The sequence below is a fragment of the Rhea pennata genome, chromosome 9 (assembly GCF_028389875.1).
Source record: "Rhea pennata isolate bPtePen1 chromosome 9, bPtePen1.pri, whole genome shotgun sequence".
Taxonomy (NCBI): Eukaryota; Metazoa; Chordata; class Aves; order Rheiformes; family Rheidae; genus Rhea; species Rhea pennata.
The window spans coordinates 17,738,346-17,765,178 of NC_084671.1; the positions used below are offsets into that span (position 1 = coordinate 17,738,346).

At 37.4% G+C, this 26,833-nt stretch overlaps 1 protein-coding gene across 1 annotated transcript; it reads left to right on the top strand.

The window, feature by feature from the left end:
- On the top strand, window positions 1–26,531 carry GK5 (glycerol kinase 5). The gene is made up of 16 exons (XM_062582690.1): window positions 1–141; window positions 994–1,087; window positions 3,011–3,086; window positions 3,512–3,605; window positions 4,557–4,688; window positions 6,186–6,261; window positions 7,031–7,092; window positions 7,175–7,248; window positions 7,573–7,633; window positions 9,975–10,101; window positions 13,919–14,023; window positions 16,756–16,841; window positions 20,077–20,180; window positions 21,552–21,611; window positions 24,486–24,619; window positions 25,976–26,531. The coding sequence occupies exons 1-16, from the start codon at window positions 1–3 to the stop codon at window positions 26,110–26,112; spliced, it is 1,563 nt and encodes a 520-aa protein (XP_062438674.1). The 3' UTR covers window positions 26,113–26,531.
- Window positions 26,532–26,833: the final 302 nt, after the last annotated feature.

Consider the following 26,833-nt stretch of genomic DNA (forward strand, 5'->3'; position numbering starts at 1 on the left):
ATGCCGTGCGAGCAGCAGGAGAGCGGCGCTGCCGCCGCCGCCGCCGCCCTCTTCGTGGTCGGGGTGGACGTGGGCAGCACGGTGCTCAAGTGCCACGTATACGACCGGGCGGCCGCCGTCAGGGGCTCCAGCTATCGCAAGGTGAACGGCGGCAGCCCCGCTCCGCGGCCCTGAGGCGGCGGTGGCCCTGAGGGCGCTGTTTAAAACCCGCGCGGGCAGCAGGACCGGACGGGACCGGACCGGACGGGACCGGAGCGGCCGCCGCCCGCCGGCAGCGCCGTTCTGCCGCGGTGGCGCCGTCGGCGTTTGCCCTAGCCGCGGCCCGCGGCCGTGGCCTCCGCTTCCGTCTGCTTGGCCAGGACGGGGGCGCGGGAATGCGGTCTGGCGGCGCGGCCGTGCCGTGCGGAGGCACCTCGGCTCGGGGCGGGCTTCGGCCTGGCCGTGTTTCACGTGGTCCTGCTCTGGGGTCGGGAGGGCCTGCAGAATTAACCGGCGCTTTTTGCTAGGTATTGCAAAGGAAACGTAGCAGCGATGGGAAATGTGAGGAACCTGGAGGAGTTTGGGGTGGAAAGCTGTAGTTTTTTTGTAATTCTTCCCTCGTGCGGTTGGAGACCCGGTGGGTGTCCTGCTCGGCGGCCTGGTGCACCACTGCGACGCTGAGACTTTACCCCGGAGCACCCACAGCAGCCCCAGCTCTGGGGCAGCGCCAGGATGCTCCCGGAGAAATTCGGGTTTCTAAAACCCGGGTTCCGGGAGCCAGCGGTGGGGCTACAGGTTCTCTAATGCCTGGGATTTTAGGCTATTTTATCCAGTGAGAACTGAGGAGGACTTACGGAGATCAGGCACCCACGATAAGCTCTGTTCTGGAAGGGACAAACATTGTGTTGCTCCTCTTAAAATAAATACAGAACCTTAAAAAAAAAAAAAGTGGGTTAAGAACCTTGGTTTCTGTGAACAATACTCACAATAGTGCTCTTTCTCCTTTGTGAACAGCTAGAGTCACTTTATCCTCGCCCTGGCTGGGTTGAATTGGATCCTGAAGTTCTTTGGAATCAATTTATTAGTGCAGTAAAGGAGGCTGTTCAAGGTAATGGCTTAGAAAGCTTCTGAGAAGGAAACTGCTTATGTTCATTAAAAATAGTTAAGCTGTTCGTTATTTTTATTTCTTAAAAAACGTCACGCACTGAGAAATTGTTATTGAAGTACAGGACTATGACATGCTTTAACTTTAAGGTGTATTAAATCATTAAGTAAAATAGGGCACTTTGATTACCTTTTTTTTTTTTTTCCTTTAAAGTGGATCCAGATTAGGGTTGAAGTTGAATGAGCAGCAGTGTGTGTATTGGATTTATATGTGGGTGACAGCGCCTAGTTGCTTCAGCTTTTTTTTTATGCTTCCTTCCCCAGTGCCTTCTTTCTTCTCCAAAATGCTGCTGTGTATGTGGACGGACAGAGAGTAGACTTTTTTCCTCCTGTAATTCCCTGTTCATTATTGTACTGCCACTTCGTGTGTGTGAATGTGAGTGTATGAGAGTGAAAAGGGAGTGCGGCATGCCTGCGCTCCAGTTCTCTCTGTTACAACTTGATACTACCCCTGCTCTGAGCAGGCACTCCTCACTCCAGAACTCCCACGGCTTTCCCATCATACCAGCTCCAGCATGCTAGGATCCAGAGTGGATTACTTTCTATACTACACTGATGCCAAGGACCCACCAACTCTTGCTTTTCTCTTCATCCCAGCCTGGAAGGCAGCCTCAAAGAGAGGGAATGTAACCATTGCCAGGTGTAAACTGCAGCCAGTTATTTGTGGTTCTGGGTCTTCATTCTCAACAGCTATGACAGTTCTGTCACAAGAATAGCCATGCCACCCTGACCTCTAAAGGTCTGCTGGCTTTCTGCCCTCCCAATCTGTAGGTTAAATTGGGAAGCAAGATTCTTCAGCTGGTTTTAAAAGGGGAAGCTTTCCTTGTGGCTAATCAGTCAGCATGCTGTTTTTAAGCGCTTGTGTAACAAAAAGCGTAAGTGAGCATTAAGCCCATATGTTGTAAAAAGGAGGTGGGTGGAACTGCTCCTTTTGACAGGGTTGTTTAAAGTGCAGATAAGTTTTCTGAGTCAAATCATTGCACAGTTGTTCATGCCATCAGGGCTGCATAAATTTTTGTGTTAGCACAAGAGAGCGTATGGTACTAGCAACAGAAATGAAGGTTTGAAAGCAGAAAAGAGGCAGGAACAACTTTATTTACAGGGCTTGTGAAGTTACAAGGTGGCACAGGGAAAGTGGGAGCATGCGGCTTGTGGAGATGGGGAGGAGTAAATGCCACTTTAATCAGCACTGAGGTGCAGCAGTACTAGTGTGGTTTTGCTTTCAGTTTAGACTCAGGTGACATGGAAATGTTTGTTTTCTCATGCCACCCACTCGGGTCCCCCTCTGGTATGCTATCACTGCCTGCAATGCGTGTGCAGTCAGTGGCAGCAGGGAGTCTTGTGAAAGCACTGGTTTGATTTTCCGCTGATTGCAGAGGAGGCTTGATACCATTTGACTATGTGAGTGCAAAGACTCTCATGAGGGAAGGGGTAGAAATGCATGTAGAGGTGGGCAGAGCAGAATCACATCATTAGTTGTCACTCGGAGGATCTGCAGTAAGTACTTGCGTAAACAAATAACTTTGTACATCAAATTTATCATATTAATGTGTCTGAACAGGACCTTTTTCACCATGGATTTGTTCAAATAAATGGTTTCAGAGTAACATTACTTTGTTCAAAGTGCATTGTCTGTCATTTAAGTGGAGTTTCCTCTCACATAATTTTGCTTCTGCAAGCATGCATGGAAGTACTGTGGAAGCTAACCAGAGCTGCTTTGAGGATTGCTAGGGACAAATTTGGCCAAGTTTTAAGCATCTGTATTCTATTAAATTATTTATTTTCCAAGCATTTCATACATGTATTACCATATTAGAAATGAGGTATTTTTGTCAGTTCCTTTAATTGCATTTTTGGCTTATTTTAGTTGCAGGACTTCACATGAGGCAAATTGCTGGTCTTGGCATCTCAACACAGAGGTCAACTTTCATTACATGGCACAAGTATGTATATAGTGTGTTAAAGTGAATTCGTGTTCATGCTATAGACTGGATGTAAACACTTGCAAGAATCCTCAACTCAAGCCAAACCACTGCCTGGAACAGCAAACGCCGTTTTCTGCAGCGTTTGTGCGGAGACAGTCTAAAGCAGTTTAGAGCAGTTTATAAATTTATGTCTTTTTGTTTTGTTCTTAGAACTTTGAAAAAAATATGTTTTCTATTTTTCTTTCTGCTGTTTAATTTTGGTGCGAATCCTTGCACCAGAGGTGTCCAGATGTCTATTACTGACTCAGATCTAGCAGGAGTACATGCACTTATTTTAGGAGTCTAGCTTGTGTTAAATGACCATATTGGAAATAGTTCATGATGTTGATTTTTTGGGGCACGGTATTTCTGTAGTTTCTAATGGTTCAAATACTGTTTTTCAGGAGGACAGGGAAACCTTTTCATAATTTTATAAGCTGGCAAGACTTGAGATGTGCTGAACTTGCAAATTCCTGGAATAGATCCCTTTTGCTGAAGGTAAAACTGTACTGTCTGAGATAGATTGCTGCTTTGAACATATTTAAGCCATTTCATTTTATGAAGAGCAAGGCCAATATTGCTAATACCCTGTTAACATGCAGTGGCCTAAAAACAATTAAAAAGAAACTGGGCAAGATTAGCATGGAAAATGTAACCAGAAAAAAAAGTGCAATGCCGATAGCCTAGAGATAATATACTATGGGAAAATACATCTGTAGGTCTGTCACATATTTTGTTAATTTTCAGTCTCTTTGCTGTATTAAAATGGTGCACATTAATACTGTTAAGGTTTATTTTTTGGGTGTAGCTAGTTTTTGGTTGGCAGTGTTTTGGGTGGACTTTTTTTTAATGTACTCTTTGCTCACATTATCTTGAGAAGGTATGTCTTAGGCTTCTTGTGGTTTCTGCTTCTTTTAAAAGAGAAAGGTTCACTCTAAGTGAAAAAAATGAAGTTATTTTCCTGTAACTGTAGCACATCCACTAGCAAATCCACAATAATAAGTTATATTCTTGGTTTTGCCACTGCTTTATTTTTTTTGTGTGTGAATAAAAATTTGACTAACATCTCTATTAAAACATGAGTGAGTCTGCCTACTCTAGGGGCATTTCCATTGGAGTAATGGTATGCAACTTTGTCAACCATATTGCATGTAGTAGTCATACAGGTGAACTACCTTTTGTAATGCGACTAGTCTTTATCAGTATGCCAGCAGAAGTCAGTAAAGCAGGCTTGATTAGTGCAGCTTGTCTTCTCTGTGTATTGTTCTAGCTATTAGAATCATAGGCACTCTTAAAAATGTATGTGTAAGGTTTATTTAATAGAATTTTAGCACTCATCTAATATCATGTCAGCAACTTTGATCTTTGTTATCATCATTAGGCATTAACTGATCAGAAATCTTTAAAGGAAGAAATTAAAAATTTATTAACTCTCTTCTTTTGAAACAGGTAATCCATATTATTTTTACAGTGCTTCATTTCCTGACTAGGAATGATCGATACTTGGCTCCAAGTTCTTTTACTTTTTCAGCAAAACAGGCTTCTTTGAAGTTGTCATGGGTTTTTAAAAACATACATGAGGTAAGCTGAAAAAGGAAAAATAATGATCTTTTTCAGTCATAACAGTGGCTAGCGACTTGGCTTGCTTGTAACCTGTTCAGTTTTGTTTTGCCTGTTCTTTTCCTCAAAGAAATCAGAATGAAAGACTATTTTTATCTGTGTAACATTCAAAGCGTATCTGCCTATAAAATATCTATTTCCATTTATTCAACTTTTGCTTTCTGAGTCTTAAAACATGCAGTAGTAGGAAATTCTATTCATGTGTAAGAAACAATCAAATCATTGAATTTGATTTCTTTTACTTCATATAATCTTTAGTTTAAAAGTTGTACTTTGAAACAAAGTTGTTTGCACTTCAGTTTCTTATGGCAACTGAATTTATTTTCAACTGGCACTATTATTTTTCCGATTGACTTTATTCTACCTTATTCCTTATGCTGAAATAATCTATAGACTAATGAGCACTCTGAGCTATTTGCTGCTCTATTTTTTTGCTCTAATCCTTACACTTTGTTTTTTTTTTCCTAATATGTTAATAATTTGTGGGTATTTTTGATTTTGTTTGTTAATTTTCAGGTTTTATAAGAAAACAATTATCATTCTTTTTCCTTCTTTCTGTGTAAAGAAAAAAAAAAAGATTGTGAGTTTTGTCTGATACTTTCTGTCATGAAACTATTGAGAATGTCAAATATAATTTTTACCTGGGTGTGTTGGTGGAAAATGTGTGGTATGAAATTATATGAATTGGAAAATGAATTTTATGAATTCATGAAACTACAGAATTGGAGAATATGTAGCTGCTGAGTCTTTAGCATAAGATGAACTTTATGTCCTAAATTTCTCAGGCATTGATACTTAAATTAGGTGAAAATCAAACCCAGAAGCTCAAAATTTCTGGCTCTCAATTACAGAGAAGAATTCAGTCAATCATCATGTTTTGTGTGATTTAGTTTGTATATTCTTCTTCTGAGTTCTCCAGCTGTATACAATATCAGTTAGTAGAAATTGTATGAAACTGAATTTCCCGTTTTAAAGAAAAAAAAATCAAGAAAACAACGTTTTTAGATTCTGTACAAATATTATAAGCCAGATGATGGACCTAAGCTTTTTTTGATTTTTCAAGTGTATATTTTAATATATTCTTACTACTTCTATTTCTCTTAGTTTACAAAAAAGTGCAGTATTCTTTGAATCTTGCTTTATTTATTCATCACTCTTTCACCACTGTTATAACTATGACTATAAAGTTTCTCTTCCTAGAGATCTGATGCCACTTCATGCTCTTCTTTGCTTAGCAACAACTAAAAGAAACTGTTTATCCTCTGTTAGGAACAGGAACAGTAGTTTTGGAGGATAATGGTTAGTAAGTTGCAGGGGAAAAGCTGCAGGGGAAAAGCATTTCTTATGGCTGAATCATTCTTGTTAGAAGAAATAAATTAAAAATGGGATCAGAGGTGGGGAATGGTGTTCCTCTTATCCTATCCAGTTGTAAATGCTCTTTTTAATGTTTGTTCCCAGGCTGAAGAAGCTGCCAGAAAAAATAACTGCTGCTTTGGAACAGTTGACACATGGTTACTACATAGGCTGACTAAAGGTGAATGTTAGAGTTGCTCTTAATTGTGAATAAAACATACTGGAATCTAAACAGTCATGTTTATTACATATGATTGTTATTTCCTGGAATTCAAATACATTTTGACTGTTTTGATTTTTTTCTTATAATCGATGAATGTTGTGGGAAGTTTACTATATAAAAATGTTTCCAAATTAATTATTCTTTGGGCCTGTCTGGATGGATAGTCAAGGAGGGAAAGAATTACTTGGTATGATTACCTTTAAACATTCAAAAGTTAAAGGAGAAGATGGGAACTGATTAGCCTTCATTAAAGAAAGGTTCTTTGAATGAAGAAGAATGAAGAATTGTTTATAATCGGTTACTCAGGAGGGAGATTTTTTTTAAATCATTAGGTCCTTCTTGTCACAGATACCCTGATGGGGAAAGCTGCAAGTGTCTGAAATCAGCTGCATCTGCAGTACATGAACAGTGGATATTTGTGATGCTGTAGACTCCTATCACAAATACGAAAGAATTGCAGGGTCATGTCCCAGAATAAGTAACTGTGTGAGGGCTTATGCCTGAGCAATTGTTTAGATTATAATAGACATTGATGCAATGAGTGTGTCTCTCTTCTGGGCAACTTCATAGGAGCAAAATAAGGTAACTGTACATGCACATTTAAGGAGAGGGATGGCATCATTGTGACTTTATGCCTGTAGAAATTGAGTTTTTATTTAGAAAAAAGGACTATTTCAAATAACTATTAAATATTTAGGCATGTAAAATCTTACTTTTTTTTTTGTAGGTTCTGTATATGCTACAGATTACTCAAATGCCAGTTCTACAGGTGTTTTTGAACCATTTACGGTATGTGTTGTTCAGTGTTGTTGCTATTTAGTGTACTTCTGAGAGAATCACTGATGTTTTTACTTTTTCCATATTGTTTCAGAAAAGTTGGAACCCCACTTTGTCTAGGTTACTTTCCATACCAATGTCTGTTTATCCTCCAGTGAAAGACACAAGGTAACTATGAAAACATGTTCAAAAGAATATGATAGTAAATTCAGTGGCTTTAGAAAAACACTTACATAATCTGCACCAACAAAGTAACATATAAATACACCAAAATAAAATAAGTGATGATTGTGTGCAGCTGTGTCTCTTTGATACTACATCCAAAACTTTATTTTTACTAAGTCTTTCTTATAGTTTTAATTTTTTAAAAAATAAATTAATAGCATTGCCTTTCACATATGATGCAGACTCAGTCCTTACATCATTAGGGTTTTGGTTTCAGACAAGAGTCAGTTTAATGTTGTGATGGTTCTCCATAACATTTGTTTCAAGCTTCAACTTTGGATCGTCTGACTCCGAAATATTTGGGGTACCTATTCCAATACTGGCATTGGTGAGTGAAAAAATTTCTTATTTAAATCCATGTTTCTATACCGATATTCTTTTTATCTAGCTCTGATTTAATAACTGCTTGTTTAGTAAGTAGTCTCTTTTTTTCCTTTGTGACTTAACTACAGTAGAATTGGTGTTGAGCTTTGCTCCAGAAATTCAGTTTACAACTTGGGGAAAGGAGTAGAGAAAACAGCAGAGAATCAAAAGAGATCTTTAAAGTTCATAAAAGTAAGATGACCATGTGATAAAAGACTGAACATAGTACTTAATAGAGCTGTGTTCTACTAAAGCTCTGACACTATCTTACTCTGGCTTTAAAGCAGACCTTCTAGAAATGGTTTTGCAGTGGGATCTGTTCTGGCTTGACTTCAGTAGGACTCTGCACAAGTTTAAGAGTATTGGCTAATAGATCCCCTTGTACTTTGTTCCTTTGTTTTTCTTCCTTAAGATATATTGAGAATCACAGAATCATAGAATCGGTAAGGTTGGAAGGGACCTCTGGAGATCATCTAGTCCAACTTTGCTGCTCAGCAGGGTCACCTAGAGCATGTTAGACAGGGTTGCATCCAGGCAGGCCTTGAAGATCTCCAGAGAAGGAGACTCCACAACCTCTCTGGGCAACCTGTTCCGGTGCTCTGTCACTCTCACAGTGAAGAAATTCCCCCTCACAGTCAGGCGGAACTTCCTGTGCTTCAATTTCTGCCCATTGCCTCTTGACCTGTCACACAGGACAACTGAAAAGAGTTTGTCCCCGTCCCCTTGACACCCTCCCTTCAGACACTTGCACACATTGATAAGATCTCCCCTCAGTCTTCTCTTCCCCAGGCTAGAGAGGCCCAGCTCTCGCAGCTGTTCCTCAGAGGGCTGGAGCACCTGCCCTGATCGTCTTCGTAGCCCTGCACTGGACTCTCTCCAGTAGCTCCATGTCTCTCTTGTACTGGGGAGCCCAGAACCGGAGGCAGTACTCAAGCTGAGGTCTCCCCAGGGCTGAGCAGAGGGGCAGGATCACATCCCTCGACCTGCTGGCAACAGTCTTTCCAATGCAGCCCAAGAGACCATTGGCTTTCTTGGCCACAAGGGCACATTGCTGGCTCATGGTCAACTTGTCATCCACCAGCACTCCCAGGTCCTTCTCTGCAGAGCTGCTCTCCAGAAGGTCAGCCCCCAGCTTGTACTGATGCCTAGGGTTATTTCTCCCTAGGTGCAGGACTCTGCACTCGCCCTTGTTGAACCTCAGGAGGTTCCTCTCTGCCCAGCTCTCCAGCCTGTCCAGGTCTCTCTGAATGGCAGCACAGCCCTCGGGTGTATCAGCCACTCCTCCCAGCTTGGTGTCATCAGCAAACTTGCTGAGGAGGCACTCCGTCCCCTCATCCAGGTCATTGATGAAAAGGTTGAACGGGATGGGACCCAATACTGAGCCCTGGGAGACTCTGCTAGCCACAGGCCTCCAACTGGACTCCACGCCACTGATGACGACCCTCTGAGCTCTGCCTTTCAGCCTGTTCTCAATCCACCTCACTGTCCGCTCGTCTAACCCACACTTTCTGAGCTTATCCAGGAGGATGTTATGGGAGACAGTGTCAAAAGCCTTGCTGAAGTCAAGGTACACCACATCCACTGCTCTCCCCTCATCTACCCAGCCAGAGAATAATAATTTCTTGTCTCAATAGTTATGATTTGGATGAGGAAAGCGTATTTTTATGGTATGGTAGCTTGTAGGAAAATCTGTTCAAACTGAGCTAAATGGAAAAAATGTCATCTACCATATCTAATACGAATTCCTCTTGCTATTTTAGAAGAATTTTTAAATAAAGTTACTTGTAAATTTCACTGTTTCACTAAGAAGCAAGCAGCAGCAAATACATTCAACAGTCACTATCTTTTTGGAGAAGTGAGCATGGAATAGATTAGTGCAAGAGTAGGAAAAAGGAAATTGAGATCTCAAAACTTCAACTTTATATTTGAAGGAAGAGGAATTCAAGTCAAGTAACTATCTTCTGCTCCCTGAGATTGCAAAATCCCCATTTATCCTTCTTGTCAAATGCCAAAACATCAAACGTTTCTTTTTATTTCCATAACACGTTTTTCACTGTTGCAAGTAATATTACTAAAATTAATACTGAATCTAAACCTCATGTAATTCAATTCTAGTGATTAATGTGACTGTTAGAAGGCCTACACATAGAATCTAAGAAGTTGGATAGAAGTCCTTTCTTAATGCTCAATTCATTTCTGAATGGTTATTTTATTCAGAACTCTGAAACAATTAACATTGATATTTTAAAGTACAGCACATTTGTAAGTTTGTTGTTAACATGGTAGTATTTTTGTTTGTATGGTAGGTAGCTGACCAGCAGGCAGCCATGTTTGGAGAATGCTGCTTTCACCCTGGGGATGTTAAACTGACTATGGGAACAGGTGCTTTTTGGAATGTCAATACTGGGGGAAATCTCTTTTCATCACGGAGAGGTAAGCTGGTGAAATTTGGGGTTTAGAATATTTTACGTGACTTTACAGCTCTTAATGATGAAATTACAAAAAGGGGTAAAATACAGTTATGCTTTTCCTTATGTCTCTAGCTGTAGAAAGACAACTTGAAAACATTCTCAGAACAGAAGACTGGAAGTTTTTAATTAGAAGTGTAAACTTTGGTTATCCTGAAATACACTTCTCAAGAAGAGAATTTGAAGAGAATTTGAATAGCATCACTAATAATTGTCGGCTGTGTGCATCCTTCCTTGTTTTTTGTTTATTTTTCCCCATTTCTTGATAGCAATATTATGCAGTACAGGAATGGAGAAAATGGGGATTTGTCCTCTGTCTTCTCACATCAAAATATTCCAGTGGATGGCTGTAAGTTCTGCTTCTTGAGCCCTTATGTTTGGAGTACCTGTGGTGAGATTTGCAGGACAAGCAATTATTTTTCCTCTAAAATGCTAAAAGAGGGCTCCCCACTGTTCTTCTGGTGTGTTAAAATTTTGTAGTTTTGAACATTTGTGGTCTGTCAAGCTTGTTCATTTGTTGTGGGTGGCTGTTTATCAAGACAGCAGCGGCTGATACTGAATTACATTTGCCTGCACACTCTGTCTCACTGTCTGTCAAATTTTTAAATAGCTATTGATTTCTAGAAGCCTACAGTTTAAAATGGAGTGGAGACTGGTACTCAGGAGACTTTTACCAGCTAGAGTCTGTAGGGACTGGCAAATAGTTGAGATTTAACAAAACTGAATAGCATTGACTCTTATTTTGTTATGAATTCAAGTGCTTTTTAGACTAATTAATGATACTATTTTGATGATGATTCTGCTATGAATTTAAGTAGGCTATAGAAATGTAATAGAAAAACATGGTAAGGTTTTTCAATTTTGTTCTGTCTCAAGAAAACCTTTGACTATTGTGATGCTAGGAGTTGAAATCACTTAAGGTAATAATATGAAACTTTTATGGCTTTAGGCTATATTATTTGTGTTAAAATTATTTCCGCCCTGTTTTGTAGTTGTCACGTGGCTTTGGGAAAAGATTAATAGAACAACATAGGCATTTACTTTTTCAGTGCCCTAAGCATATAATGTAATCTGTGTTCTATCTTTAAAGTTGAAATACGTATTTAAGACTGCAAGATGAATCCCTACAGAATCCTTTTGCAAGCTTTTAATTAGCAACTGTTCTAATTTCTGAACTATGTGTAATTGGTAGGTGTAATAGTTTCTTTTTTTAAAAAAAGAAAGTTCTTGTAATAATGTTTTTCACGATTCAGTGATGGCAACATGAGGTATAGATTTAAAATCTACCTCTCTAGCAGTCTAATAGCTTTTATTAACTGTGGTCGTTCCAAGTGCCTTCTCTGCTTATGTAACTGACATGTTACCATATTGATCACTTCCACAGCAGAGATTAGATACTGCGCTGCTAGAGAGCTCAGTGTGAGCATCTTCAGGAAGGCCATCTAATAGACTTGTCTGTCCCTGATTAGTTGTCATACTTCATCACTCTTGGCTCAATGGATTCTTGGGTCTTGCTTCTTCAACAGAAAATAAAGATTTTGAGGAGACCTGTACCAATGGTCAGGAGGGATGTGTATCACTTTTTTTCTAATCAAGAGGCAAACTTAAATCTAAATCAGCACTGCTGATTATCTTTTCTGGTAAGCAGCGGACTGACTTCAGCACTAACTAAGCTTCTGAAAGTGGACTAGTACTACTGTGCCACTTGTTCGGAGATAGGCAAGCAAACTAAAGATAAGACACATACATCAGTAAATTTTCTTTGAGGAAGTTCCTGAAGTGCTCTAATACATGTCTTTTGTGACCTGGGAGTATAGGGATTTGGGTTTTGGCCCTAATCCCCCTTTAGGAGAGAGAGAGAAACTCTTAAGTCCCAAATTCTTAAGTCTCCAACACTTAAGTTTTCTTCTCCGTTGCTTCTATACCACATAAAGCAAGGAACGGATGTGGATGATACTAGTCAAATTCTGTTTTCTTCCCTGATTCCTGAATGAAACAATCAAGCCATGGTCAACAAGTTGAGAGCTTTAAGATGTAATAAGGTGGGAACAGTTGCATCTGTAGGACTCAGATTGTTTTACTGTGCTTCTACAGCTTTACAAAAACACAAAAAATTAGTGATGATGGGAATAACGACACAGTAACAATGCCTTGGGTACTAAGCAAGGAGTAGAGAGAATCCCTAGATCTTTGTGGTGCTTTTCTGGTCATGTAGTTTCTGGGACTCAATTAGCTTTGTTGCATTACTTGTGATCTGAGTCTGGTGCAGGGTCAGTTAATGTCTGGATGCTCTTTCTACTCCAACTTGGTTTGAAAGACGGTTGTGGTACTTGTGCCTTGTGAAGGTTTTATTGCAATGACCATCTAACAAACTATTTGTAGAGCTGCGGGCCTGGGAAAATGTCCACTGGTCAACTAGATACTAAGTGCATTACTTCAGTGGTAGGCAGTTGTTCTCTGTCATACCTAAGCACACAGTTAACATACTGTGAAAGGGTTATTTGACAAAGGTATTCTTTTCAGTTTGGCAGGTGCCTGAGGACTTTGAAACTATGCCCCTTGCAAAGTTAAGTGCAGATACTCTGCAGGGGCTTCTGTTCTGTGTTCTTACTAACAGGTCAAACAAGTTGTTTGTGTTGACATTGACTGTTGAAGTAATAAGTCTCAGTTTGTTTGTTTATTTTGAAGATTTCAATACCTCCTGGGGGGAGGGGAGGACTAAATTATTGGGTTTTCCTCATTATTGATTTTTTATTTCTAAATAATGATTTTCCAGCAGACAGCTTTGTGAAAGCTGCTGTAGTATAGTTTCAAATAAACTAACAATTTTACCTCTATATTTCTGTTTTCCTTAGAGGAAGGAGGGAAAAATACTGTCCTTTTCCAAAAATGTTCCATTTTTCCTGAACTATTGCAAAGCCTAAACTATTTATTGGAAATCATAAAGTCCTGCAGATCCCTTCCTGTAAACCATGGAGGTGCTAATATTTTGTGACAAGCTTTGTCTGCAGCTACCAGATTTCTTTTTTTTAATGAGTTCAGGGTTTTGTTTGTAATGTTTTTGATATTAGGCGAATATGTAGGTAAAATGCTGTAGTTAATGGCAGTAATGTTGGTGGGCACGGTGATGGATAAATCGTGAAACTTGTCATTTACTTTTTTTGCTTTCTATATGAGGAAGCACTGTATTTTCAGAAAGGAATTTAGAAAGTATATTGCTATTTCATCCTCTCCTATGAATAGGATCTATGTAATAAGTTTATATTATTTTTTTCTTTGTCTATATGTCTGTTTCAGTGTCTGTGTGAACAGACACTGTTCCTTGAAGCCTAACCCTCAAGTTTTATGTTTCAGGGAAGAAAATTCAGACTTGGAAACCTTTGGGGAAAACTAGATAGATTTACAAAAGATAGGATAACATTGATTTTTTTAATATATATTTGATTTCGTATTTAATTTGTTAAAAAGTTAACATTTGAAAACTTATGTGCGAGTAGCTTTAAGCTCTTTAGCTTAAAGACCTTTCTTTGTAATTGGATAGTGATTTTTAAATTAACTTTGGCATAGTAAATTAATGTTCAAGTCTTTTTCACTTCTGTCATTTAAATTTTAACAAGAAGTTTAACCTATACCAGTGACTTTTTAACTTGGATTTTGTAAAGGAAGTGAACAAAAACTACATTTTTATTTGTTAGGGGATGTTGGGGATGTTTGCATGTCTTTTTCTGGAAGCATTTAACTTAAATGTTTTTTTTTTTTTTGTCTCATGGAAAATAATTAAGGCTTGTATCCGCTGATTGGTTGGAAGATTGGGGAAGAAGTTGTTTATTTGACTGAAGGCTCTATATCAAGCATTGGCACTGCCATAAAATGGGCACAGGAAATCAGTAAGTAGTTTTCTAAATTTTATAGCAGGATCTTATTTTTAAGAAACTGCTTTATAGGGTTGTAGTCATGGTATTGGACTTGGTCTTAGTGTCTGCAATTGAAGAAACTAGACTACATGTTGTGGACACTGGCAAATCCACAATCTGATTAGTAGGTTCAGTGCTGAGAGCATTTATTGCAGGTGTTACTGTAAATTTTCTTTATTTGAAAATGCTTAATGAGGTAGAATTGACTTCTGTTCTCCTAAAATGCCTTAGATCTGTTTGTATATAATTAATGTCTTGGCTTTACATAGTTATCTCTTTTTCATACTCTAAATCTCTCACCCCCTCCTACATATGTAGGTTTTTATTTTCCTAAAATATTTCACTCTGCTTGCATTATCCTGAACGTGACAAACTTGAGTAGAAATTGTGTAAAGGAGACTTGCATAAGAGAGGTTTGTCTGAAGATACTAGTTATGCTATTTTATGCTATTTGGACTTGAATTTTTACTTGAGAAAGCATGGAAACTGAAATCCAAGTAGCATGACTGTAAATGCTATATTGCACAAGCATTTATCTTAAGACCTTGCTTGTTACAGTTAATCTTCTGTTGAGTGAGGTTTAGGTTAAAACTGGTTACAACGGACTGCTTTTGAGAGAACAATAGCTACACATTTCAAGAATTATCAGATGTTATTTTTATGAACATAGTTTAAGGAGCTTTGCTATTAGGAGTAACCTTGTGGTATGCATTGCTTTGCATGGAAAAAGTATGCCTTTTGGCTGTAGTTATTCTATAATTAAAAGATTTGCATAGAAGTTAAAAAAAAAAAAAGTCTAAGTGCTAGCACTCTAGTAGTTGATGTTGAGAACTGCTGATTGTTAATAGGAGAACTTTTCTCTACTTTGTTTGCATGGAAATTTAGTATGTCTTACTGAGATGCGAAGAAGGAATTATTCTTCCAAATTTTGGAATATCTGAGCAAGATTTTCCTGAAGCATATCTCACCCCAGAATCTCACATATGTGTCCATAATTGCACAAGTATATGCCCTTAGGGATTAAATACGACTCAAGTTGATTCTCAAGTATTTATCATACAACTTTTGACTGAGCTTAAGAAGTAACAGCTGCTACTCTTTTGACGAAATAACTCAATTCAACACACAGGTCACTTGTTACAGATACAAGGTATCAGTTCTTCATATATAAGCTTGCTAGCTAGAACTCACATGGCTGCTATTGGCATATCCAGTGCATGTGGCATGAAAGGATTTTTAGCCAGCCAGTACAGAAATAGGAATGACCTACTGTTACTGCTATGGACAAAAATTTTGGAAGTTGCAGAGGGAGGAAGAAAAAAAAAAAGCAGGTGTATTGCTATAAACTGACTAATAACCAATATCTTTATTTTCTGGAAATATGATTGCAGAGAAGGTGAATTTTAAGTGTTCTGTGGAAAAAAAACATGTATCTATAGGAATGCTAACTGGAAGGACTAGTGTGGGATAGAAAATGATACCAAATACAGAAATTTTTGTCAGTTTTGCGGCTGAAGAGAAGGGGAAAACTTTTGCTGTACAGAAACAATGGGAAAGGAACCTAAGGTAAACTGATGGCCTCAGAACTGAGTTTTCAGTTAGAATGATGAGGCTCCACATGGGTGAAGGTGAGATATGTAATAGGAGCAAAAGTTTGGAAATAGGAGTTTCTGTAGCAAGGCAGGCTTAGTTTAATGGGCTTCTTTTGGTGAGATCAGATCACTTCCGTCTAAGGATTTCGAAGAAGTGATAATGTGAAATTGCAAGATGAAGTTGATCTTACTGTTTTTCCACACTCTTTTCTGCCATAGTGGTGCTATGTAGTTCAATAATAGCAACTATAACAAAAAGGAAAAGATGTGGTTTAGGCTTATTAGTCCTAGCCCTGTAAACTGCAGAGCGTTCAGACAAATTTATTAATGATACAAGAGTAAATTGGAACTGCTTAAATTAGTAAGATATGTTTTCCAAGGGTAAATTGAGCTGGATTAATCTGTCTTTCATAGGAGAATTTACTGCTTAGACAAGAAAAAGCGGTAGAATTCACTTATCTAGTGTTCTGTAAACCATGTTATATGGCCACATAAGGAAATCATTAATTAAACTACAGAAGAGTGATGTACATATGAGAATTGCCTCTGCGTGAATAACGAGCTAAAGAGGGGATGTCTGTAGATCGTTTTGAAGGGAGAGGCATCAGGCTGAAAGATGAATAACAGTAATGTTTATCAGAGTTGGTATTAGGACTTACCTTATTTGTACTTCAGTGCGAGTCATTTATAAAAATATCGCATTTGCTAATAAAAGTGGTTGGTAATAAGAACTTTGTAGTCATTTAGTGCTTGAGTGGACAACAGCATTCTAAGAGAAAAAATATTTTATGTTTTGCAACATCCAGGATTTTAATATATTTGAGTGCTGTTATTAGCCTTCTTGATTCCCATTTGTATCTGTTTGTCTAGAAAACTAATGGTGCTCTTACAGGATGTGAAGATTAAAAGGCTATAGCGTAGAAGATAGGAGAGTGTCTTTTTGAATTTAGTCTGTTTATGTGACTGATGGAAATGAAATACAGTTGCTTTCCCTTAGAATGTGTTGGTTGAGAAATACTACAAAAGGAAATAGTCTCACTCCAGATTTTTGTCTCTTAATGATTTATAAATAAAAGTAAATAGCAAAAGCATATGACCTATGCATCTTTACAGATCTTTTCACCAATGTAGATGAAACAGCAAAAATGTCACGGAGTATTGTTGATTCTCAAGGCGTTTGTTTTGTTCCAAGTTTTCAGGTAAAAATGTTGTTCTTACTATAATTAAGAATATATTCTTAATAGTCTGATTAAAAGCATAACTTATATCCTCTTACATATAATAATTTTTGTCTTATCATTCTGCATTCTATCACCTGTGTGCTACTCAGGCTCTTAGGCTGTGTCCCTCAACACAACTTATGCAGATTACTGTGGTATTAGAATGCTTAAAACCTCCCACTACAAGAAAAAAGCCTAGGAAGCAGGAAAATTAGTTCCAGTTTGCAAATGGAGAAATGAGGGACAGATAAACCAAATGACATACCCAAAGTAACACAGGCAGTGTGTACAGAGAGAGCAAACAAACCTGTACGTTTATCTGGTGAGAGCTTTTATTGAGATAATAGTTCCTAAGCACAGTGCTAAAATAATCCATTTTATTTTACCTCTTTTCAAGATGTAGATTGCAATTCAGCAGAGTGCTTAAATATGAGTAAGATTGCTTTTTGGAACACCCAATTTTAATCTGAATTATGTATTCCCCTGTTTTACTACAGGGTTACTGCTTTGTTGCTATTTTTACTGACAATAGTGAGTATAATAAGGAGTTCCTGGTGTTTGTTCTCCATTTTGCTCCCCTTATTTCTCAGTAGCTTTCTTGTAACTTCCTCTTTATTTTAGGGACTTCCTGCAACTACTTTGGTCCCTTTGGGTTACACGCTCTGGGTGCTTTCTGTTTACTTTCTGTTTATGCTGGAAACTGTATCCGTATGCTTGTCCTTCCCATCTCTGATTATGATCCTTCTCAGGTTTAGCTACGGAGCTGAGTTGCTGTCCCTGTGCAGAGGCAACAAAGGGCAATATTGATGCCGTAGTTCAGTCTAGCATATTAATTTAGAATGGAATTGATGGGAATTTCAGTTAATATGTTAAATGACAAATTGTGATAGTTGCGGAGTTGACGTACTGCCTATTCAGCTACAGAGCGGTTGGTCCCCTTATAGGCTTGTCAGTTGGTAATAATAATTAGTGATTTGTCATCACAAAATACGACAGCAAGTCACAGCTGTTAGGCAAACCTTCCTGCAGGATGGAAATAAACGGGTTTTTCTAATACAGCTGTTGCTAGTCTAGGTATTGTGCAGAGCTCCAAACATTTTTCATCTGATTGCGCTACTTCCTTAAGCAATGTGAGGTAATCTGGCTGAGAACACGCTTTCATCAGCATAGCTTTTTCTGTTTGTAGATTTGCCAATATAATAATACCAATTTATTATTTATTTCCACAAGATACTTTTTTTTTTTTTTTTTTTGCATTTCTAATCAGTATTGAGTTTTGCCATCTCATCTTTTTGTATAGATTCAAAAGTAGCATTTTGGGTTTTCTTGTTTTGTTTTTTTCCCCTCCCATTGGTCTGCAGTGCTCAGTTTGATCATTCCCATGATGAGGCTGGTGGGCTTTTTTGGTTGGTTAGTTTGGGGGCTTAATTTTGACTTTTTTTTTTTTAAGAGACTTAACATTACCTAATGTTAATGGAAGAAGGCACATGAAAGTTTCATTTCCTCTACAGAGAGCCCAGCTACCTTGTGGATTAAATGGTATGAAAAGGGATGTAAACAGAGTGAATACTTCTAGAACTGTAGCATATCTATTCTACTTCAGTAACTGGATTCTAGCACAAATTTGTATATTTCTTAGACCTCCAAATGACAGTGGTTAGGATTTTTATGAACTCTGTGTGTTTATTTCCAACACAGAGTAAAATGTTCTCTACTAATCCATATTATGGTAATAAAAATGTGGTTTGTTTCTTACTGAATTATGCTGCTGTGATACAGTACACTGAGAGGAGCATTGTTACGGAAGTATGTATGAAACTGAGTATGTGGATTAATCATTTTTTTCGTCTTACCTATTCTTCTAGAAACAAAATTTTCCAGACTGAATTTGGTGTGATTGATAGTAGCAGCAAAAACTTAACAGGCTTTTCTTCGGGTGGCATGCATGCATATGCACAGATTTACACACAGGCATACTTTTTCTCTTTTTCTTTCTTTCTTTCTTTTTCTTTTTTTTTTTTTTTTAAGACACTGCTTCTTTCAAAATAACTCGCTGTCACCTAGAGTATGGGTCCATGCTTTTTGATATATTGTCTTGTATATGAAAATATGTAAACTTGTAAACAATGGATCCTTATTACGCTAATGAGCTGAGCAAATGTTTCCAGTCTTAGAATGGAAAGAGTACTTGTACGTTAAAAAATAGAATGCTTTCTTTGAATTGCAATACGAAGGTTTCTTTATACTTTCATAAAATGCCAGTTTTCCTTCTGATCACTAGCTGTCTCCTCTCCTTCTACCCCCTATACGCACATACAGGTTTTTTGTTAGTTGCTTAGATGATCATCTAACATGTAAGAACAAGTTATAGTTCAGCATTTTCTGTTGCTGGGCTGCTGCATATATACCTGTCCATGCATATTTATTTTTACGTGGTTAGCATTTTCTTTATTTTATAAGTGTGCATGTGTGTTTTACACACATGAAATTTGAACTTCTGGTAAGTGTTGTCGTAACTTACATCCAACAAAATGCAACGAGAAGAGTTGGTTTAGGTTTAAATAACTTCCTACAGTGTGTGTGGTTGTCACAAACCAGTTATGAACCAATAAATTAATATTTTGTCATGAAGTTCACCAGGGAAGTAGAGGAAGAATAGAAAGGAGATTTGTATATCTGTCCTCCAGTTCTCCTGCAAAAGAAAAGACAACTTACTGATTATTAGAATTTTAGTCAGAATTCGTTACATTGTTGTCATTGAAAACACTGTAGTATAAATTAATGAAAATAATTAATAGCCTTTTCAATGCTGTTTTAAGAACTTGGTCCATCTTTCAGCAGTTCCAATAGTTTTAATAAATAAATAAGTGAAGTCTTGCTAGAGAACAGCAATACCAGTGTTCCCTGTGCTAGACACTTTAAGTCTATACTGTATTTTTTTAAAAAAGCTGTTTTGTAGATTCATGTTATTTGGTGTATAAAATTCAGAAGAAATCACTTACAAGAAACCTTCTGCTATTGAAAGAAACTATTTAAACTGTTCACTGAGTAGCTAAAATAACATTATATACTGCTTACGTATTGTTTTCAATTTTCTTCTTTCACTATGCTGCCTGTAATTGTCGTAAGTTATTTTTTTTCCTTACTATTTGACTCTTTTCTCAAAAGCCATCAAGTATAACTCACTGAACTCACTGTGAAATCTTTTTTGTAGGTTTCTGTGAATGATTCATATCTATGTGCCTCTTTCCTGGGGCTGAAACCTACTACTACCAGAAACCATCTTGTACGTGCTATATTGGAATCTGTAGCTTTCAGGTACAGCTTACTCATTTTGTTTATATTTTCTTGTATTTATTATTTATGTTGATAAACTGTGTCAAATGGACACATGGAATTCAGCAACTTTTAAAATATAAGTTGTAATAGTGCACTATGGTAAGATTGACAGGGAGCTCTAGCTTTTTGGAAGCCAAATCCTTGTTTTCTTCTTTGAACAGTGCAAATAAACTAGTGTGTATTTATTAATTCAAAGTTTTAGCTACTAAGTAATCTTGTAAGGATCCCTGAATTACATTGGTTTTGGCACGTTCTAAACAGTGTTCTTACACTGTTTGTTTAAAGTTAGTCCTTGTTCTCCTACAATGTTTTAGCAGAAGGAAAGCCTCTGTAGCCTACTTTACCTGTGTTACAGTATCCTTGAAGCTGGAAGGTAGCTTTTTGGCTAAAGTTCATATCCTTGAGCTTTTATAAAACATAGTAATAGGCATCTTAAACATCTTTAAAGATGTGGATCGAAAACCACTTCCAGATCTATCGAGGTTAAACACATTACTGCTAGTCACTGGAGGTTATCACCATCAATAACTAACTGTGAAACAGATTGGTTCTGCCTTGCAAGCTCAGCCAACATGTCTGGAACTGAAAATATAGCTTGAGCCCGGCTCACACTGCATTGTGGCCAGTTAGGGAGTGCTTATATCCTTTGCAGTTAGCAGCTCTGCGTTGGGCATAAAAACCTCCAGCAAAGAAGAAGGAGGAAGAGGAAAAAAAAAAAAAAAACTCTCGAGGAAGGTGAAACTCTAACTTGCTGCAACTGTTTCTAAAGCGATTTTTTCTTTACTGTAAGAAAAACATTAGCTGCTGCTAGAGCATGGAACTGACCTGGACTGTGAGCCTCTAATAGAGGTGTTGAATGTCTCATCTCATCTGAAGACCTGAACAGAAAAAGGCTAAGAACTCTTTGGTTTTAGATTTGCCATCATTAAGCAGAATGGTTTCAGAACAAATCAAACTTACAGCCTTGAGAGTTTCCCTTTAAAAGACAGCTGGAGAAACTGAATAACATTTCTGTTACTTTCCTCACTCAAACCACTTGTTATATCAGCTATAGCGTGCTGTCTGTGAAGACCTGTGATGTATTTTAGATGGGAATAATGTACCTTCTATAGTGACTTGCTATAGAATGTGATTTAGCCATAGTTGTGCCTTCGTAATAACGTACAGCAGAGGCCAGTTTCAGCCTTTCAGTTTTTTAAATTTACCCATTCTGGAAACTTGTTAGGTATTGCAGTAGTTCTGACAAAACTGAGATATTTTTTGCTTTGTACTTCATTTTCTGATTGTGTAGATGCTGTAAACACTTTATATGGTATATAATGTTTAATTGAACTAAATATTTTTTTAAAGAAACAAACAGCTTTATGATATCATTGTGAAAAGGGTACACATTCCTCTCCGAACTATTCGGTAAGTTCCATGTAACTTTTAAGATTGACACGTGAGAGTTTTAGTTAAACAGATGTGAACTTAATTGCTCATTTTGTCATGTTGCAACCACTGAGAAATAGATAATTGATTACTAGGTCAAATGTTGATGTAATCTTAAAAGTGACGGTAGAGGCTGTCTGCAAGAGAGTCAGATATTAAATCATTGGCATTGATGTCTGTCAGCAGGTGAGTAAAGACTTAGCCTCGTTTAAAAAAAAGAGAGCAAATTTTTGTTTGTATGTAGCATTAGGGTGCACATAGAAATGCCTGTTCTGAAGGTCATTCTCCCGTTTCTTATAAAATTCCTTTACACCTTTATACTGGATTTTTTTGTGCTGGATCTGTCAGATTGAATTTTTCTCAAGACTTCTATTATTTATTGTGAGAGTAAGCAGAAGACTATTCTGTGTTAAGAATATGCTATACGTAAGTTTTTGGAGAAGAAAATGAAATTTAGTGAGATACCCCTCATCTCTACTATATGCTTTTCACTGCCTCTTAGAAAAATTTAAAAATGTGGTTGAATTATATTTTGCTGAAAAATTGGCTTGCACATGATTAGTGGAAGCTTAGTTTGGTAACTCCAGTCACTTCAGAGAGTGCCTCTAGCTGACGTGATCTGTCTTAAGCCTCTGATGCTGAGAGAAGCTCTCTGAAATTGCTTCTTCTGACAGCCAGGGGTCCTTGTGATTTCACAGACAAGAACTAACAGGAGAGCGTTACGTCCTTTATTCTGATAATCATGCCATGAAAGAAATAGACTGGCAGGCATCTAGACAGTTGAGAAATGAGGATTTGGAGTAGTAGAAGAAAGGTGAAATTACAAAGGTGGGAGGAGATAGAAGTTTCTATATTCCATGACGTACTGGGACACTGTAGGCCAAGATAAAGAAGCAGCCAGGTGTGGGGTTGTAGTGAAAAGGAATAGAGATACAAAGTACTGAGAATTTCTGGCTTCTTAGGAAGCTTATTTTACTTAGAAAATTGCATGTAAAAGTTTAGAAATCAAATACAGATTGCAAAATGTGAAGTGTGCAAATACTAGAAATAAGGCAGCCTAGGGAATCTTAGAATTCTGATCTATTCTATGTTGTAATGTAATTCTTAAATTGTGTGATCATGTTCTGTTTGCACAATAGAAAATCACTGCTTCATGCAGTGACTATAATAGAGGTAACTAAGATCCATAGCAATTTGGCATGTGGATTAAGCATTAGAGAGAAATGAGATATACTTGATGGCTTTTTTGGTAGTTTTATAAATTACTCTCCTATTCTTTTATCCCCACACCTTTCATACCTGTCCATTCCCTTTGATTTTTGTTTTCATGTCCTCTCATATTCTAATCTTGTGTTGAATATGTCCCTTCCCTCTGTAGCTATTGTTCTGTATTCTTTGTTTCTCCCAGTCTCTGGTTTCTAGAAGCTCCTGTCTTTGTTTTTATTAAATCTGTCCAACCCTATTACTACTCTTAGATTGTCTCAACACGAGGGAAAAAAGCAAGGGAAATAGCCCTCGTATTTTTTAGTCCCCGTGTCCTGTGTTGTAGCAATCTGCTGCAGCCATTCAGGGATGGTCCTCATGGTTACAGGATTCCTTGAGTGTCAGTATTTAGTTATGCTGTGGAAAAAAAAAAAAGCACATTCACAGCCTAATGGCACATAGGAACCTTGAGCTGTATGTTCTCTACAGACTGAAACACTGAAGTATGTAGCAACAAAATTTAGCTAACATAAAACTGAATATTTGCAAATTCTTTTTTGATTTTTTTTTTCTCTTGTGACTTGAATCAAGTAGATATTTTATTTTTACAGAACAAGAAAAAGACATGTCACTGGCATTAAGGAAGTGACTTTACCAGATTAAGTTCCTATTCCAAAGTGTAGAGGAGATAACACTTCTTAACTATATGTACGAACAAATAAAACTCCATAACATCTCTAATCAGGCAAATGTCTCCTGATTTCACTTTTAGAAACAGACAAAACATTTATATAAAGATTTTTGGAGGTATACACGTAGCATAAAAGATTTTGGCAGACATATTTAAATTGGTAAGCAACAGCAAAGTCTTATTACACAACGTTTTCTATAGTAATAAACTACAGATGTCTTTACCACATTTGGTAGAAAACAGCTATATAACTGGGTGATATTGGAGTCCAATGGTATTGTCAGCCAATGTATGACAATTCAAAGATCATTTTTTGTTATAGCTATTTTTCAACTGCAGGAGGCATTAGTTTGCATCTCTAGGAACTGTTCTTAGCTGTTTAAAGGTCAACATTGATAAGTTCTAGTTTGCTCTATTAAAAGGGTTTCAGAGATGATGCGATTAAGAAGGAAGTAAATAGAGACAAGACAGATGAAAGCCTCATTCTCATCTTCCTGATAAAAAGGGAAGCAACTATGAAGGCATTTTAGCTTACTAGTTCAAAGATTTGCTAGTAATGAGAAAATCCTGTCTTTCCAGATCTGAGAACACTTTGGAAGGATTTGCTTAATATAGTGGTTTTGACTGTTGCCATATCCTGGTGATAACCATATAAAAGTTCCATTATAAACCCTAACATTTCAATTAGGATGATGTATCTCAAGTTTTGAAAATGTCTTCATTTTTCCCTCCCTCTCCTTTCCTTAAAGGTGGGGTGTGTGTGTGGTGAGGGGTGTTTTGTTTTTTACTCCTTGTGCTGGCCTCTAAATTTTCCCATAAACTGGAAACACATTTGTGCCTGAGTGATAGAAAGATTTATGTATAGGTGTGAAAACCGAAAAGCTGTTTTCTAAAATTTTGGCAATAACCATTTGAACTGAACCTATATTTTAACCTTTTCTTCCCCTCTTCCCACACAGAGCTGATGGCGGTGTCAGTAATAATAGCTTTGTCATGCAGATGACTTCTGATTTGATTAATAAGAAAATAGAAAAGCCTATAATTGCAGATATGTCTAGCCTTGGAGCAGCTTTTCTAGCAGGCCTTGCATCAGGTATGTATACGTTGTATACAGCATTTTTTTCCCAAAATGTAGATATGTAGATAACCAAAAAACAATCAGAAAAAGCATAATTTCAAATAATCATAAAATCTCCCTGAAGGATTAGTTTAGCTATTTCTGAGAGAAATCAAGGTAAGTAGTGTTTACGTTTTGTGTGATGCTTTTTTACTCATATACTAGTACTTGATTGACCAAAGAAACAGTGTAGGGTAAAAAAGCCAAATAAACTTATTTACATTTTTAACGTAATACCCTGATATCCTGAACAGTTGTGTTTGTTAGTTTTACATAAATGAATAGTGACAGTGAACTTAATGTGAAAAGTGCGTCCATATAGGTTTGTGAGATCAGTTTATGATCAGAAGAATACACCCAGAGAAGGAAGAAGTGAATCCTATCTCTGCGCGCTCCCTCTTCCCTGACTCTGATGCTCTGTGTCCCTTTCCGTATTAGTAGTGCTCAAAGTGGTGCATGGTGGGGATGGACAATGTGACAAGGAAGCTGCTGCGCTTGCATGCAGCTGTGTCATTCATATGGAAGCTGTGAACTGAGGCCACCTCCTTAATGGTTTTCACAAGAATAAGCACAATGGAAGTACAAAATGAATTAATATCAGAAAAAAATCCAGCTTCACTCGTACAGAATTGATTTATATAGTTAACCAGACTTAAAACTGAAAAAAAAAAATCAATTCGTCTGTAGTTTTGCTTAATGGTTTACTTAAACATTACATTCACATTTCTCAATGATTTACTTTAGTATTTTGTAGATGGATGTTAACTTTATTGAATTGCTTTGATATGTACATAATGCAACTTGAAGATAAAAATCACATACTCAGGTAAGACTTATCGAACAGTTAAAACTGTAAGGAAGCTGTCGAAGATATATGCTGGATAGGCAAGACTAAGATGTCCAAAAGCATGAATTAATCTGAATAGATAACATCACCTGTTTTCTGCCATTTATCCATTTTTTTAAGGCAGTAGGAAAGTAACTAGTGCTAAATCTTGGTTTCTGTGACTCTTGTTGCTTGAGAGGACCTGTGGCTGAAAGCACACTGTTGATGGAACCTAAATGAACTTAAGTGTACTAGAGCTGTTCCTTGGAAAGTATCCCAGTTAAGCAGATGTGCTGTTGTCAGGATTCCAAACAAGTGGATGCTATTGGAATGGAGTTGCACAGTGTAAAAAATATGCTTCCTTCTGAGAAAATTCTTGGTTGAATAAAGAAAAACTGTCATGATTTCTTTCTGTGTTTCTGGTTTGGATCTCTTGGAGATAAATTAAAACAACTCAAAAATAATGTATTTGCAGTTGAGCTTGAGAGTGAACTTTCTGTTTATAGGATTGTGGACTGACAAAGAACAACTAAAGAAGCTGAGGCAAATAGAAGCTGTTTTTGAGCCCCAGAAGGGCTCAGAGGAATACAAACCAGCTCTGGATGCCTGGACACAAGCAATGCAACGCACTGCACACTGGTAGAAAAAGACATTTTAATGGTGGAAAAATCCAAGTGTTCAAATTAATATTTACTAAACCTTGAAGTTAACAGGACAGTAAAAAATGAAATTTGTGATGGCATGTATACATAAAATTATACGGTACTTCAGTAAACCCTCCCCCCCCCATTGCTAGATTACTTACCACTCTATAATGAACCCCTGTATCCTCCTCATGACAGCTGTAGTCCAGCTGCAGCATTTGTGTCCCTTCAGTGACCTCCTTTGGGTGGCCCAGCTGCTTGAATCCTATGACCATGTACTAGAGATGGGGAGGTTTTTCCTGTGATGGGTTTTCTACTGAGGAACTCACCTCCCTTTCTGATCTTTAAAAGCTTTGATATGTTAATTGTCAAGAATGTCAAAAAGCACATAAACTTTTTTTAAGCTTTTCTAAGAAAAGTGAAAGGACTGCTTGTGGGGTTTCTTTCTCTCTCTCTCTCTTTTTTTTTTTTTTTTTTTTTGTTTGTGTGTGTGTGGTAGACTTGATTGTGTATAAAGATACCTTCCTGATAATCACATTTTGGTTGACTTTGACCAAGTTGTGTGATGACATTCTTGTAATGCCTAGGGATAAGCACTAAATTAAAATGAAAAAAAAAAAAAAAAAGCTTTCTGTACTCTATTAAAAAAAAAAAGTTCTAGGATTTTTGTAGCTGACAGGGCCTATCAGTAGCTCAATTTTTTAATTTTATAAAAACAAA